Source organism: Hypoxylon trugodes (assembly GCF_022578975.1).
Source record: "Hypoxylon trugodes strain CBS 135444 unplaced genomic scaffold F4822scaffold_4, whole genome shotgun sequence".
In the NCBI taxonomy this organism is placed as follows: domain Eukaryota; kingdom Fungi; phylum Ascomycota; class Sordariomycetes; order Xylariales; family Hypoxylaceae; genus Hypoxylon; species Hypoxylon trugodes.
In genome coordinates, this window is record NW_026250019.1 from 2,907,389 (window position 1) to 2,923,823 (window position 16,435).

At 47.6% G+C, this 16,435-nt stretch overlaps 5 protein-coding genes across 5 annotated transcripts; 3 read left to right on the plus strand and 2 right to left on the minus strand.

Annotated features, from left to right (window-relative positions):
- Positions 1-957: 957 nt before the first annotated feature.
- Positions 958-3,814, minus strand: F4822DRAFT_400920 (cytochrome P450). Its single transcript, XM_051457892.1, has 5 exons — positions 3,046-3,814; positions 2,626-2,976; positions 2,154-2,570; positions 1,657-2,093; positions 958-1,603 (listed from the first exon to the last, which is right to left on the minus strand). The coding sequence occupies exons 1-5, from the start codon at positions 3,237-3,239 to the stop codon at positions 1,383-1,385; spliced, it is 1,620 nt and encodes a 539-aa protein (XP_051315888.1). The 5' UTR covers positions 3,240-3,814; the 3' UTR covers positions 958-1,382.
- A 292-nt stretch (positions 3,815-4,106) lies between these two features.
- Positions 4,107-4,906, plus strand: F4822DRAFT_428457 (Pam17-domain-containing protein; the record flags this gene model as incomplete). The annotated part of the gene is made up of 2 exons (XM_051460921.1): positions 4,107-4,740; positions 4,806-4,906. 2 exons carry the CDS (start codon positions 4,107-4,109, stop codon positions 4,904-4,906), a joined length of 735 nt encoding a protein of 244 aa, XP_051315889.1.
- A 149-nt stretch (positions 4,907-5,055) lies between these two features.
- Positions 5,056-6,861, minus strand: F4822DRAFT_224787 (adenylyltransferase). The gene has a single exon (XM_051454052.1). The coding sequence runs from the start codon at positions 6,669-6,671 to the stop codon at positions 5,205-5,207; it is 1,467 nt and encodes a 488-aa protein (XP_051315890.1). The 5' UTR covers positions 6,672-6,861; the 3' UTR covers positions 5,056-5,204.
- A 2,041-nt stretch (positions 6,862-8,902) lies between these two features.
- On the plus strand, positions 8,903-11,634 carry F4822DRAFT_224813 (helix-loop-helix DNA-binding domain-containing protein). The gene is made up of 2 exons (XM_051454053.1): positions 8,903-9,987; positions 10,042-11,634. The coding sequence occupies exons 1-2, from the start codon at positions 9,394-9,396 to the stop codon at positions 11,488-11,490; spliced, it is 2,043 nt and encodes a 680-aa protein (XP_051315891.1). The 5' UTR covers positions 8,903-9,393; the 3' UTR covers positions 11,491-11,634.
- Positions 11,635-12,299: 665 nt separating this feature from the next.
- Positions 12,300-15,598, plus strand: F4822DRAFT_400928 (Man1-Src1p-C-terminal domain-containing protein). The gene is made up of 2 exons (XM_051457893.1): positions 12,300-14,263; positions 14,379-15,598. Exons 1-2 carry the CDS (start codon positions 12,696-12,698, stop codon positions 14,977-14,979), a joined length of 2,169 nt encoding a protein of 722 aa, XP_051315892.1. The 5' UTR covers positions 12,300-12,695; the 3' UTR covers positions 14,980-15,598.
- The last annotated feature ends 837 nt before the right edge of the window (positions 15,599-16,435 follow it).

Below are 16,435 nucleotides of genomic sequence, written 5' to 3' on the forward strand. Positions count from 1 at the left end.
TCAGGAACTATCTTCATCTACCAATAAGGATATAAACGCATGGCCGCTCTGTAAATCCCCGATATAGCTATAGGTGCATAAAATGCTTGTCATGATTCTCCCCGCTAAAAACACCCTTATCCCATCGGTTCCCCATAGCATTAACAGGCAATCCGAGTATTAAGCAGTGAATCGACTATGCTAAGGACGCCTGCTACGGGTAGGCTCACCCATGGCATAATTGGCTAATTTATTTTTTCGTACATCTATTTCGTTGATTCGCGCGGGGGTCGTCTGTCTTGACGTCCTCAAAAAGCCATCGGCTCATTTTTAAAATGCAAATCGGAGGTAGCATAATCGATTCACCAATCCATAAAATGAGCCAGACGATTACCATCTACAGGAATCGAAATATGCGTTTCCTTGGGACCCAATAATTTATAATCGGGAACAGCTCATTCTTGCGGCCAAACGTTTCCTTGATTTGGGCAGTGAAATAAATTCCCAAATTACGAAGACGACCGTGGTGAAGAAGGAGGGTTCAAAGAACGACGCCTTGGCGGATTCACAGGGCTGACAGGGATTAGGATTCCAGTGTGCTGTTTGGTGCCGCATTCTCTAAATAAGATGAAAAGATGAATATTATAGCTATGATGCGTGTGGATAATCCTAGGGAAGAAAATGACTCGAGCTGGCGAGATAACTGGGGAGTAGCTTGTTGCTATCATACGTTGTTTACCTACCTAGGTACCTATACCGCTATATAAATCACTTAACCTTGTTTTCCACCCTGGGGCACCTACCAGAACATTCCAATGAGCCTTTTGATACAATCAGGCAGGAAAGATCAGGAAAATCCTAAGAACGTACACGGACCTTGATGTCTTCACCTGAGGAGCACGACACAATGAACCCTACCTAGGGGCTGAGACCTTAGCATTGTGTTACCATTTGTCTAAGAATAACTGATTCGATAGCCTTTCTTAAGTATCTCGTATCCAAATACTCTGGAAAACCTGAGGAATAGTTAGGATTGTGAGATTATAAAACCTAAGGTTCGCGAATAATCGAACTAGGTACTTAGGTACATCTAGCCCCTATTTTTTTCACATTAGTCATCCTTCACCCCTGAAAATGTCTACTCTAGGTAGAAATTTCCAACGCCAAGTCCTTGAAATCTCCTAAGCCGCATTCAATTCAAATAAGAACGAGTATCTTCCATTCTCCCCTTTGCTAGCGAATCGCCTTAGAGAACATAACGCTAAGCTGCTTAGGCGGCACCCATTCCGAACAGTGTAGGATTAGTACCCTGCCCCACTATCGCCGACCACACGATACCCGAACGCAGTCGACCAAGTAGTCACCTAACAAGCAGTCACATTGAATTATGGCCTAAGTATGGCCTAAGTAATCCTCTTCCATCTAATCCTCATATCCCGATCAGGAGGCATAGCCCCCGCTCCACAATACCGTGGATCATTCCGGGGCAGGCGATCAGACGGGGACCCGTCAAGTTGAGTCCATTCCAAAAATTCAATATCGAAGTTAGATATTATAAGGGCAACAGTGGCCATAACTTCGTGCTTCGCGAAATGACGACCTGGGCAAATTGTGTTTCCGCCGCCTGTGTAGAAAGTTAGCTGAATCACCGGGGTTGTGTAGGGGCCATTGACGTACCATATGGGAAATATGAACCTGAACTTCCAGCCAACGCAAAGACACGCCTCCCATCTTCTGTATATTTAACATGGCGCTCTGCCCAGAATTCCGAGGCAGGGTGTTGGTCCGCTCCCCAGATGGATTCGTCGTAGTGGGCTACTGTCATAGGTGCTTGTATGGCAGCACCAGTCGGGATTGTGTAACCGTCCATAACGACAGGCTTACTTACATGACGTATAAGATTGAAATTGACGCGCATTCGCAGAGTTTCGGTATATATCGAGGTGAGTAGCGGTAGCGTTACTAGCTTTTGGGCGTCAAGTGACCGCAGCCCTGTTTCTGGAGACGTAACGTAAGCTGTGACGACCTCTTCGCGCACTGCTTGGAGTAGGGATGGATCTTTGATGATTTCCATAAGAGTCCACATGATTGATGGAGTTGTGTTGGAATTTTGCCTGGTTAAGAAAGTCAGTTCATATAATTTCGATGCCGTATTCACTAGAGTTGATGCTTACGCCCATACTAGAGTCGCTATGGCACCTGCACCCGTGTTAGGCCCATTGAAACCACTCTCCTTGAGCCACATAACTAGCTCGCGGGAGACCTGGGCACCGAAGTGTGGTTCCCAATAAGATGTAGCAGAAGGCCCGTCCCAGTCGAAGTTCGTCCATGCTGAGTCAAGATACTTCTGAACAGCAGCGAGGTACTGATCTTGCACTTCATATGGCCTTGAATTTATCCATTTAGGGAAGCCCATCGCTAGCTGGAAAAGGACGTCGTCGAAGTCCCAGAGGCTGTCCAAGAAGCCCGGGTTCAGTTCGAGAACCTTTGGTCCGAGAAGGGTATGCACGGCACATTTCGTAACGTCTTGTTTACAGAAATCCATAATACTAACTGTGGTCCATTCCTGACTAGAATATCCTTCTAGGGCGCTAGTGTCGTCACGGTCAGTAGCGCCATACGTAGGGGGTTAGATGGGAGGCCTACCGGGATAACTGATCCTGAAAGTGCTCAACGAGCGGGGTGAGATACTGTGTGCGTCCCAAATACTCGGTATGAACATGTTCGAATCCGTAGAAGTACCGTTCGTTCTTAGGCGTATTTTCCGTACCAGGGAACGGGTTCTTCCCTCGTCCTGACTTATCCGCAGCAAAGCGTTTGATCTCTTCCTTGGTCATCCTATATAGTACAGGTAGCGTGATAGAGACCATGGATCCTTCATTATGAATGAATTGCGAGTTTCTGAATATAGCTTGGATGTTTTTTGGGCGAGCAACCAAGTAGGCTGGCGTTGGTCCCAGATGGAATTTCACAACTGTATTATCCTTGAGAGCGTTTCTATCGAGACCCCCGGTGTTAGAGCTACGCATAGTGACCTAAGGGTGGGATTACGGAATGACTGCTCACTCTGCTCGTTTCATGAACTTTTCGTTATTTCTTATGAATTGAATAGTGTTGAAGACGAACGGGATCGGATCCCAGATGCTTGGAGGCCCTCTGCGCGATGAGGTGATGAGCGTTATTGCAATTATAATAATGGAGGCGGATAACAATTCCAGGGCATGGTGCTCAATCAGTAGTTGCAGCTGACTCATAGACATGCTTCTGATCTGTGTAGTCAATGTATTACAGTGTATTGCTTCTGTGAGCTCGGCCGCCTTCTCACCCAAACACTGCCAGCTTGTGTTGATTAAGTATACGCCCTGTCTTGTGGGTCCTGGTATAGAAACAATACCAATCAAGAATAAAGCATTATAGCTTACGACGCTGGATACCAGGGTATATAAGTGTCTACTCGGAGATAATTGAAAAGGGGATATGATTATGTAAGATGGATTGCTGTGCCTTCACTAGCCCCGGACATCGTAGGGATCATTACTGACGATCGCCGATATCATATCGATTCTTGTTCGATATGGATGTATACCCAGTACTCCCGCTTCTTGAAATGACTGGTTGAAGTGACCAATTCCTAGAATTCGAGATGACTTATGATTTGATTCTGAAGTTTTCTTATAGCGTAAAGGTCACTGTATATTACAACTATTCTTCGCTCACGTTGGTCTGTGAATAACTGCTCGTTGCCTACCTTCGAAAGGAGGAAAACATTGGCTGTTCGGGCGAGTATTTCGCTCCTTGAGTAAGGCGATACATCATTCTGGCCCTAATTCGTACGTAAAGTTGGCAGCTGTGATGATTACCTGGGTAGATGTAGAAGAAGCTTCAGTGGATGAGAATAGTGGGGAAGAAATACCCCTAGAATTTTGCTTATCTTCTTATCGGTATAGATAACTGATAACACGCCGCAATGTGGCTCGAGCTTTCTAGAGAAGCGTCTTTCTCAACCTAAGCGACGTCAAGCTTCGGTATTAGTTTAAACAATTTCCTAGTGACGACACGACTCTCCACTCCCAAAGAAACTCGAATTCGATGCCAGCGTCGTAGATACGGCGACAACACCCGACGAAATGTTGACTCCCGCCGCAACAACAGCAACGCGCTTCGGCGTCCTAGGCACTCGTAGCCTAAAACTCCAGGTCGCATTTCCGAGAGGGGCAACCTGCCAATACTCCTCTCTATCCTCCATAGCAGCACAACGACCATGCACCAAGTCGATCCCATCGATTAAGAACAACCAAATCACCAGAAAACCTGCTCGCGTGCAGTGCCAATTTACCACCACACGACGAAATGCTTCCACGACAGCCCCCGGCACGGCTCCGTCCTCCGCAGAATCTTCCACCCCCACTCTCGACTGGAACTCATTCTTCACTCTGCGCAAGACGCGACGGCGGTTCCAACTCGTCAGCAGTTTAATCACAATGACAACCGGAGGTACAGCAGGTGCTATGCTACTCGTGAGCGTGGACATGGATTGGCTCTTGACAAAAGTTCCAATGGATCCCATCTTCGCCTTGGGAATAATGACCTTGAGTTTCGCGGGTCTAGGCTGGCTAGCCGGACCAAGTTTGGGTTCAGCGTTATTCTACATATTCAAGCGAGGCGTTAAGCAGCCGATGGCCATCAAGGAGTCGGAGTTCTTTGCGCGCATCAAGAAGAACAGAGTAGATCCAAGTAACAGTTCGTTGAGTGGGAATGCTGGTAAGTCAAATCAAGGGTAGAGCTCGGATTTCAGAATTGAATTCACTAACACCGTGATTCTATAGTCCCCGATTTCTACGGCGAGAAGATTTCAAGTGTCGCAGGTTACAGACAATGGTTGAAGGACCAAAGGGCATTCAACAAGAAGCGAACAAGTTTCGTCTGATTGTGACAGGATTCTCTAGCAGTGGGGTGTGTCTAAGGGAAGAAAAAGAACAAGAAAAAAAGGTGCAACTACATACCTTAAAAATTCTAACATATTTTCTTACCTGGCTGTTGAGAGTACATCTCACCGGCGGAAACAGAAGTAACAAAATTCAATGGATAGGCGTTTGGTGCCTCTCCCTCCCATGTAATAACAGCAGCAAGGATTGGAATGGATTTTCGGAATGGAACCCCCCCTTTCCCATATTGGCCACGAGTTTTGATGCATTATGAAGCATGAGACATGAGACTTGAAAATATTACGTGAATGGCATCGTGTTATCAACTTCGCGCTTCCACGCCTGCATACCCCCCTTAATATCGCCTATGAAGCGACCTCCATTTTTGTCTAAACCCATTTCTTTCAACTTTTGTGTCACCAACTGTGAATCATTTCCTACCCGACAGACAACGTATATAGCTGCATCAGGTGGTAATGTATCTGGTATGTATTCTAGTTCCAATCGCTCACCATTGGTAATTGACTTACCGCGGGACTGTAATGTAGAAAATGGCACGTTCACAGCACCTGATATGCTGCCAATATCAAAATGCTCCTTTTCGCGGACATCCAACAATAGATGTGTCTTATCGAGTTGTTTTGCTAGAATGGCATTATACTCTGTAGCGGTGATTCTCTCTTCGGGCTTCAGTACGTTAACCGGTGTCGTTACCCCGCAAAACTGAACATAATCCAATGAACCGGAGTGTAGTTCTTTCAAAGTCAAAGTTGATTTAGAAGAACAAGCAAAACAGTCGGGTCGTCGACTTCTCATTCTGATAGATCTGAATGATGTAGTTGAAGTAGCGGAGAATAGAAGCAGACTTGGTGTAACTTTCTCTTTTGGCGTTGAGTTGATCTCTTCCTTAATACCGGCCGCAATCAATTTTATAGTCTCAAGTGCCTGCAGCACACCCATGACCCCCACGACCGGCCCCAAAATGCCGCCTTCGCCGCAACTGACTACGCTATCAGCAGGAGGTGGCTTAGGAAACACGCAGCGATAACACGGCCCGCCTTCTTTAGAACCTTGGGCTGTCGGCGGATTATTTAGAACGATCAGCTGCCCGTCTGTGCGCAGAGCGGATGCGGAGACGAGTGGTTTCTGCAGCAAAACGCAGATATCGGATATTAGATACCGAGACGTTGGATGATCAGTGCAGTCTAAGACCACATCGTATTTAGAAACAATGCTCTCCGCATTCTGGGGTGTGAGATGTTCTCTGTGGGGAGCGTACGGCACATTCGGATTAAGTCCTCGGCAGTACTCGATCAAGCTGTCCACCTTCATCATACCAACTCTTGAGGTACTGTGTGCGATCTGACGATGTAAATTAGAGGCTTCGACTGTATCGCCATCAACGACCCCGAGAGTGCCGACTCCCGCACCGGCTAAGTATGCAGCGGCCGGGCATCCTAGTCCTCCAGCACCGATTACCAATACAGCGGTGGATTTCAGGCGTAACTGGCCTCTGATGCCGACTGTAGGCAAAATAAGCTGACGAGCATATCGGGAATATTCATCCTCTTTCAAAGGCCATTTCCACTCAGGTATTGTGTCCACGGGGTTTTCACGATCTAGTGCTGAAGTAGATTCCTGTTCTGCACTTGGATCTGGGACCGGTGACTCGAGTTCAACTAGTTGCCTTCGTAAATCTTGAAGTTCTTCTTCCGTCTGCGAGATCTTGTCGCGCAGCTCTTGGGCTTTATTGGTTGATAAATTCATAGTGCTCGTGGCGCCCGAAGAGGAATGACGCTAGGAGTTGTGAAGATCGTAAATCATGCCCAACCCAGCCTCTATGACGATGTTGAGGCTGACAAAATAAAATGCAGGATTATATGGATTATGATGTAGTGAGGTAAGCTAGGTAAATGCCTTGGCAGGTAAGGTTCCCAAGAAGGTAAGCAGCTATTTAGGTTTAGTAGTGAGCGTTTGAATTTGGCATTACGGTCGTGTAACCCTGGAAAAGTAGCTTTATGAATTGGGTAATGCGATTATCCTCTTTTCCCCACTCGGATCGTTCCTACATACATGTACATGTACATACCTTGTACATCTACCTAACGTACATACATCATGTACGCGAGTGGGAAGTTGTATTCATCCACGAAATTGGTACGACGGATTCAACATTTCTTTTTCTTCTCATCACAAACTTTTCAAACTAAAGCTGTGTGATAGGTTTAAGTTTTCCTGTTGACCTACTAAAAACTTCCTCGGTCAGCTCCTTAGATTGGTCATATGCACAATATTAATCCCGGGACTTTGGGTCTACAGCTTACTTCATCAGCGGTTAGTTCTTCTCGGTTCCGGGTATCATCAGATCTAATAAACCTCCAGGATCTTGCGACTACGGCCACATGAATATTTGCATCTTTAATTTTCATATACTGAAAAGCATTCGTACTTTAGATTACCTCTATATAAAAGTCGTCATGACTTTATATGATTCAGATATTATATATACCGGGTAGTATTGATCGCTCTAGATCGTTACAGAAACCGGACATCCTCGGATCTCATCTATTTAAGCAAGCCGGTCAAGGATTTTAATCAACTGCAAACCAGTCTATTTAATCCCCCGCTCGAAGGACTACGCAGCGTTACCCGGCTTCCTGCCCTTTCTGGATGGTCAACCGCCACTGACCCCCACCATGGGAACTGGATGGGTGTGTTATATGTACCGTGCAGTAGTACTACACAAATTTACGAGCCTCTTTTACGATACATCAGCTGAAAGTCCACCGGATGCGAAAAATGCAGGGAAAGGCTCAAGTGACTCTAGAGCATTCACCCGTCTAGCATCCATCTTTTAAAGAGACCTAAAGCCCACCGTTTCATCAACACAAATATCCGCTGCAGACCATGGGGCCATAAATAGGATCATAAACCCTTCGATGTTCCAGCTCCACGGAGGAGAACGGGTCCAGCTAAGGAAAGTCGTTTCTTTTACGTACGCCCTTGGGGGGTTCCTGGCCAAGCGTCCGAACAGTGGAGTTAAGGGTTTAGAAAGTAGAAAAATTTTGCTGCTAGACTTTCGCGACCCCCAGGCTTAGGGAATCATATTAACATTAATCTGGATTCCAATTTAAGCAAGGTCAACATTTGAAGACACCGAGTCAAGCCGACCTATTGCTGACAAGAGGATGATGGCAGCTTTACCCGCGACTGACTAGGACCGTTAGACGTGAGACAACACTTACGTATTTGACAAGCTCATGACACTTTATATGGCAACGTACAAGATACCAAGATACAAGGGATAGATGACAGAAAAAATAGAAGGGAGTGAAGCAAGTATTTCATACTTTTTTGAATGGGCTGCTATAATAATAAAAGTGTGGCTTCTATGCATTCATTGTCTCAGGGGGGATGTGCACCTAACTTTAGGATGTATTAATGTATTACTCTCTCTTATAAATTGCTAGGCACTCACGGGGAGGAGCGGGGAGGGAAGTTCTGGCCCTAGGCCGGATGTTGAGTTAGCTGCATGTGCAACCCCAGCCTAGCGCTGAGACCGTCACCTGCTCATTGCGAACGCTAACCCCACGCGTGCAGGAGGTACGAACCTGAACCGAGCCTGAGCATCGCCGCTTTAGGCCGAAGCCCAACTTAAATATGGCCTTGGTTTAGCCTTTAGTACAGCACAGCCACTTTGAATACAAGCAGACATGATGGAATGTGGCTGATGATATGGCTGATGATATGGCTGATTTTAGGGTCTGTTAGGGCGGCCAGGGCGCCAACCCGATTGTGTCGCTCTGGTAAAAGTGGTAACTCTTAACCCTGTCGTTTCCCATCCATGTCCAGTATGGATCTGGACTAACTACTTTTTGTAGTGGTACAGTGGATCCCCACCTAAACCTTGTCATTGTGGCTGACCAGTCAATTTCTCCCAATGCGATCCCCCACCATCTCCTCGCGCGGTCCTCGCTTTTTTCCTGGAGTTCGCCGTCGGGACTCAAAGTCACCTGGTCTCGAACCGAAACTTGGCCGTCCTTCAGCGAACATGCCAGGTTGAATGAAGTTTCATACCACTACGAAGCCATCCCACGACTTTGCTGCCGCCCCTAGTCGTTAGCCTCTCTTTAGTATATTGCTTGCGACTGGTATCGGTCGCTAAGCAAGTCTCTTTCCCGGAGTGGGCTGTCAATAGAAAGCGAGAGAGAATTCGTCAAAAATCTTGCGCGCGGGCTTTGCACCCTCCTCAGAAATGCGTTAACCAACTTCCCCCAATACGTTTCACGCTGCGCGACCGCAGTATCGACGAAGAATATCGCAGCGACGTCAAATTTAGTCGATTATGGTTCAATAGAATAGAAAAAATTAAGGATTGAGAGTATTTCTGTAACCAAAGAAAAACCCGCGAATTTGCGATTTCGATTCCCAACGACGAACTTAAGTCTTAGTCTCAGTCTCTTCGGTTTGGCGGTCGTCATTGTCAGGTATGGCCATGATGGACCCAAGCGGTTGGAATGGACAAGATCAAACCATGACTTCGGCTGGTGAAGATGACTTCCAACAATTCCTTGAGATGGGTGGCATGTCGAATCTCGGGGATGGATTACAATTCGATTTCCACGATTTCAATAGCTCCAATAGTGCTGCGATTATGCACCAGCAACATGGGGACTCAATAGATACTCCGATGAGCAATTCAAACGTTCCGACGATCATCGCGAGAAATGATATGGGATCGCAAAATCAGATCTCACCGATGACGTCGGCCCCAAGCCACCCGGGGATCTCGTCGCAGATGATGCCTCCGCACCATTCAACCTCTGATCCAATCTCCGAAATAGATGCGCAGATTCAATTTTTACAGCAGCAGAGGCTGCAACAACAAAGAAGACAGCTCGCAGAGCAACAGAGACAGTTCCACGAGCAACAAGCTGCTTTCTACGCTCAACAGCGAAACATGGTACCACCAACCCCGCAGAGCCTCGAAATGCAGGCCACAAATCAGTTCTTTGCACAACAGGACCAAGCACATTCTTCGGGCATGTTTGATGGATATCAACATCTTAAGGAGCAACAAGATGCACGTCACCCTCCCCAGCCCAAGATATATCAACGATGGCTGACCGTCCAATAGATGGCCTTTACTCCACTAGTATCACCTGCAGTGACCCCCCTCGAACCTCACTTCCCAGTCGACCCGGGATTTTCTCATTCGGGGCCCTACTTTAGTCCTTTGACGTCTCCTGCGCTCCATGCCCAAAATGAATCAACGTCAACATTTGACCATAGGCACTCAGGCCATACAACTAACTCACCTGTGGAGATGGATATTGAACCTTCTCCAGCAATGAACAGCGCGACAAACTTGTCTAAGAAAGTACGCAAGAGTAATGCTACTAAGGCTAGAAAACCAAACGTCCGACAGTCGCCGATAACAAAACCTCAAAGAAGGAAGAATACTTCGACTCCAATAATAAACGCACAGGTATTGAGTGAGTTGGCCGAGTCTGCGGCCGAGGCCTCGGAACATCCACCAAAGCCGAAATCAATCTCGGCGGCGTCGACGGAGGACTCGGAGAACGCGTCGGTGTCTCCAGAAGCGCTCGAAATGCCGCCCCCGCCACTTCCTCCACCTCGTTCGGCTAGACAATCTCCGTACATCCAACCGCAGAACAATGGAAGCGCAGCCCCCCTGACGTTGCCTGCAGCTCTAGCAGGAAAGCCATCACCTGCAACGCCGGCTTCGCTTTTCAGGATTTCACCGAAGAGTAAGACGGCCGACCCGAACAATCCCGAACAGAGTGGCTCCGAGCATATAGAAAGCTTCGAGCTACCTGAGTCCGTCAATTTCTCCAGGCCTGATCTTCCGTCGCTCGATACGCAGCAGCAGCCCGCCCAGTCGCCTGCCGACCCAGAGACGGCAAAGACAACAAATTTCCACTCCCTCCCTTCGCCCGTTCTTCCGAAACCCATCCATTCGGCGACAGCGTCGGCAACTCAAAGTCCTCAACTTACGCCCAAGCCCTCTACTCCTAACCCAAGGAAAACTCCGCTTATAGCTCCGAGGGGACCTAAGAAGAGGACAAGTGTTAGCTCCATATCGCCGGCTCTTCGGCCGAAGATATCACCGAATATAAAACCACTGCTCCCAGGAACACCTGGCTTATCTGCCGAGGATTCGGCCTCGAGGTTGTTGGCATCTAAATCGAATTATCAGAATATACTAGAGGGGAATACGGTGCCGGGAGTTTCATATCCAAGCGAGCTGTCCACAAATTTAACCTCGAAACGGACCTCACACAAGATCGCGGAGCAGGGCCGTCGAAATCGTATCAATTCGGCACTTCAGGAAATCGCAACGTTGCTACCGAGAAGTGTGGCTAAAGATCTAAGCGAGGGCGACGGCGAGGGTGGCAGTGGAGACAAGAAAGACGGCAAACAGTCGAACGGTCCGAACAGTAAAGCTAGTACGGTGGAACTGGCAATTGTATACATCAAACAACTACAGCAAGAAATTGCGGACGCGAATAGAAGAGCGGACGAGGCCGAGAAGAAGCTAGAGGAGAAGGGAACGGCGAGCTGACACGAGCTACAAGACCAAGATACCTAGGTATAAGATGGAGGGTTAAGGAGTGACTAATTACTAAAAGTTAGTATATGTTGGGTTGGTCGGCTGAATTGTTTATCATATTATTGGCGCACCGGCTTGCTGCATTGATAGAAAGCACCTTGGGAGGCAATACAGTCATGGGAGGAATATAATATCAGCATCCCTAGTAGTATAGTCATTACCTAATGGAAGCTAAAAAACGTACTGTCACGTATAATTAAGGGGATGTAGTATTATATGTTATAAAATGGGGGGAGGCGGATGCGACTTATTGTGGTGCACTGCGTTGGTGGTTGGCATCATAGTTCAATGGTTTGGGATGAGCTTCTTGAGAACTCTGTATTATATGTATACTCTGTATGTACTACGTGGTTTTTTGCCCTAGCATTAAACTTATTTGTGTACCTAGATAGCTCAAGATAAATGTGTCAACAATGATTTGGTGTTTACATCGATTGATAGCTGAATGTGATAGGTAATTAATTGTGCCTAAGGCTGATGTTATTGACATCAGCTCACCTTAAAGTGGTCGTCTCGCCAATCAAATACTGCCACTCATAGCGACACCTAACAAGCTCTAGGTAGAAATCTTGGCTAAATCAATGTCAAAGAGATGATTGGTTGAGAAGTGGTGATAGAGTTCCCAATCAAGAAAAGTATCCGATAATCTTCCGTTGTTGGAATATCCCTGTTGAGAAAGAGTGGAGCTCTGGCGTAGCACGATTACGATATTGATAGCTAGTGTAAAGGTTGTTTCTGTTGCCACTGCAACGGAATTTCCACCTTGCTTAAACTTCTTTCAACAACACAATTCCATTTTGAATCCCCCCCACCTTTTAATTTATCACCACCACGCGTATTTCTAATTTCGCATTTCGCTAAATATCGCCGAATCCGCTGTTGACAACTTTGTACAGCAGTGGCCTGGGAGCTCGTCCTGTGTTAGAAATTGACGGTACTGAGACCACGTCTCTTACGTCTGTTCTACTCCGACGTCATCAAGACGGACCTGCTTTGATACGTTGTCTCAATACTTCTCAATGACAACTCCGGCGTTCACTCCGTAAGAATTTGCGAGAAACAACACTTCTTTTCTTCCACGTGCATTTTCAATTCCCTAGTATTTAATAATATACCCCAACTCTACTTCGCTGTCGGTTTATCACCAAACTTCCACAATGTCCGATTCGGAGAGCCTCGATTACCTTCAACCGGGCTTCGATGCGAAGACCCTAACGATTCCACGCCTACGATCGATATTGGTTGCCCACAATATTCCATACACGTCGAGCGCAAAGAAAGGACAACTAGTTGAAATCTTCAATGAAAAGGTTGCGCCTCAGTCAAAGAAGATTCTAGCTGCTCGTGCGCGAGCAAAGCGCTCAAGTAAGGGCATTGTCGATGCAGATACACAGAGCAGTAGCAATCCATTTGACGAACATGAAGACCTTGCGCCCCCCACCCGCACTACCCGTCGATCTAGGTCGCCTAGGAAAACATCAACGAGGATCAAGACGGAAGAGCCCGAGGATCAACCAATGCCGCCACCGACTCCTAGTCCTACAAAAAGAAAGCCTCGAGCTTCAAGTCGCGCGGCCCAAACCTCGGATACGGACACAGGCCCGGAACTCGAAGGCAGTCGAACATTAGGCAGGGTTCGGAGGCATACTCCGGCCCCAGCTCTAGCTCCAGCCCCAGCCCCTGCAACCGCTCCTAGATTCAAGAAGGAGGAATCCGACGAAGGCCTTTTTCGACGCACCTCAGACGTCTTCACCAACGACAATCCCTTCCAGAGCGGTAGCTCCCCTTCTACTATCGACCAAACTCCAGTGACTTATAATCATCAGACTCCAAGCGTTCGAAGAAAGACGCCCGCAGTGGACAAGCCCCGCAGTACTAGTACAAGGCGACGAACGGACGGACATGCTCCCGTGGCCAAGGAAGAACGCTTGAGTATGCCTAGGAATTTTACCCCGCCGATACCCATAAAGGCGCCCGTTAAAACCCGAGAATCCTTCACCGTCGATGCTGGGGAAGAGTTCACTCCACAAGAACAGTTTGAACTTGATGCCGACGATGCCGTGGATAGCGATACTCTAACTGCTGTTGCCCGAGTAGCACGACAACGTCAGCAATCTGGTGGCATTAGCCGCGGCACGATCTTATCCATTTTATTTGTTACCCTTCTTAGTGCGTATGCTGGATGGTATCGACAAGAGAAGATTGCCGTTGGTTACTGTGGCGTCGGTCAATCTAGAAGCTCGATTCCTAACGAGATCGAAACTCCAGAATGGGCACAATCCGTTCTACCTCCTCAGCTTACAGTTCCGCAATCCCTTATCGATGCCGTAGAGCCCGATTGCGAACCTTGCCCCTCTCATGCTTATTGCTACGCCGACTTCTCCGTCCGATGTGAACAGGACTACATCCTTAAGCCTCACCCTCTTTCTCTCGGCGGTGCTGTCCCTCTACCTCCGACTTGCGAGCCTGATGGTGTAAAGGTCCGCCGAGTTCAGGCCGTTGCCGATAAGGCTGTTGAGGAACTTCGAGAGCGGACTGCCAAATACGAATGCGGCGAGCCTATCAATGAGGAGGGTGCAAAGTTCGAAAGCCCGGCGATCGAGGAGCAGGAATTAAAGGAGATTATCAACAAGAAGAAAAGCAAGAAGATGAATAGTCAGGAGTTTGAGGAACTCTGGGGAGCAGCGCTTGGCGAGATCAAGACTAGGGAGGAAGTGGAAGTCCAGTAAGTTTATGATTTCCCTTACGAACCATTTGATTTACCGAAATATATTTGTACCATATAATGAATTAAACAAGTCTGACCGTTGGACTAACCAGAGTTCCTCCGACCTCCATAGAACCACCGATTCCGGAGGTGTTCCAAACACGTATCTCACCTCCGCCTCTCTCGCTCGAATTTCACTCACCTGCGCCATCCGCCGATCAATCTGGCTCGGCCTGGCAAGATATCGATTCCATATTAGCTTTGTGATTTCGCTTGTCCTTACGGCTATATGGGCGCAATACCAATACAAATCCAACCGAGCCGCGGCGAAGAAGGTTCCAGCCTTAGTCGATCTCGTGCTCGAGAGGTTGGCAACACAGAAACAGTTAGGAGAAGAGGATATCGACGACCCGTGGTTGTTCCTCCCGAACCTACGTGATGATGTGCTGAGATCAGTCCATTCGCTCTCGCAGCGCGAGAAGATATGGCAGAGAGTCAAGGCAGTTGTCGAGCAGAACAGCAACGTCCGAACGAGCCAGCGCGAAGGACGCAGCGGCGAAGTTGGCAGGGCGTGGGAGTGGATCGGTCCTCTCGCCGGAGGAGACCATAGCGCTAGACGCAGAAGGAGCGGACGTATGTCGTTCGGACCCGATACGAGCATAGACTCGCCGAGTGTGGATGCTGCATCCCGTCCGCAACATCAGAAGTGGGAGGAGCCGAGGCCGATTTACTAAGTAATGAAGATGTCAAATAGTAGTAGTATGAGAAGAGAAAGTTCACGTCAGTGGGATCGGCAGAGTGTAGACACAGGCAGGCGGGCAGGCAAGCTGATGGCCGGCGTTCAGGATGGTTCTTTGCTTATTGCTATTGCTTAAGTTGCCCAATACCTTCTTCCCTTCCCCGCTTTAACTGCGCTACGACTTCGCAGCAACAACGACATGTTAGCTATGTGCAGTCAATTCATGGCATTATTTTTCCTTTTGTAATTATTCAGCAGTCAATCAATCAATTGATCAGCAGTGTAGCTTAGCTGCCTACCTAACTCGTCAACTTGTCCGATATACGTAGATACCTACTTGATTGACGTAGTTGGTGACACAGCCACTACATACTCTTGTTCCTCCTGCTTGTTGTGGTAACTATTCCGTGTTCATACGTGTAGCCCGAGGCGCAGTTGGTGACGGATAACGTGTTTCCTCTTTGGAACTAGAATTGTTCCGTTGTCTGTAGGATGTTGAGAACGAGACGTGTTATGGAAGTGAAGGTGTAAAGGGATGATGACGATGGATTGTGTTTCATCGTGGGAAAGATGCTGGCTCGATGGTTTGGGAGGTTGGGTGAGGTAATTAGGTTAGGTACAGGTAGATAACATGATAATAGACACATAGAATGCTTCACTGTAAATTTACCTTGGCACTGTGAAATAATCGTTAATACGGAGCGCTGACTACTCACCGGTTGACGATCCGGGTGCAGGATCCGATCAAGCTAACTGCTAATTAACGTAGAATCATAGGCCGCCCAGTAAGCAAAAACGTCGGAGTTTGTACAATTAGTTCTTATTCAGAACGATCCAGACTCCTACTATAGACAGCAAGGCGTTCATCGCTCCCTATATAGCGAAGCCTGTAAAAAGCAACGCGGATCTCGCGAAGAGATAGCTGTTGGTACATATACATACACGCACAAGGCCTAGATGTATGTGTACAGTAGATACAGAATACTCCTCCCTTTCCCCCCATTCCTCATTAGATCAACAAACTTCTTCAACGTAACGGAACGCAGTCACGCTTCCCTCCCCATCACCCCCTCTTCCTCTTTCACGAGCACCCTCATTCGACCAAAAAAAGAAAACTATTCAAAGCAGAACGCAGCGGTGTAGGAGTGGTGCCATTTCGCCATCTCGCCTCGGGAGACGGAATCTAGTGGTATCATGCAAAGAACGTGGAAGGGAAAGGGGCAGCCGGAAATAAAATAGGTAAAAAAAGATTCATTGTCAATGTAACAATTACTTTCAACGACGAGTTGTCGAGTAAGAACCGAAGCGCCCCCGATCTAATACACAGGGACGCCCAACGACCGAGCGATGTACATAGCATGCTATAATTATAGAAGACCGAATGCAAAAATGGTATGTTCAATGATGAAAATGCCAGCGGCTGCGCCTTTCCAGATGCGAAGGAGGGTATG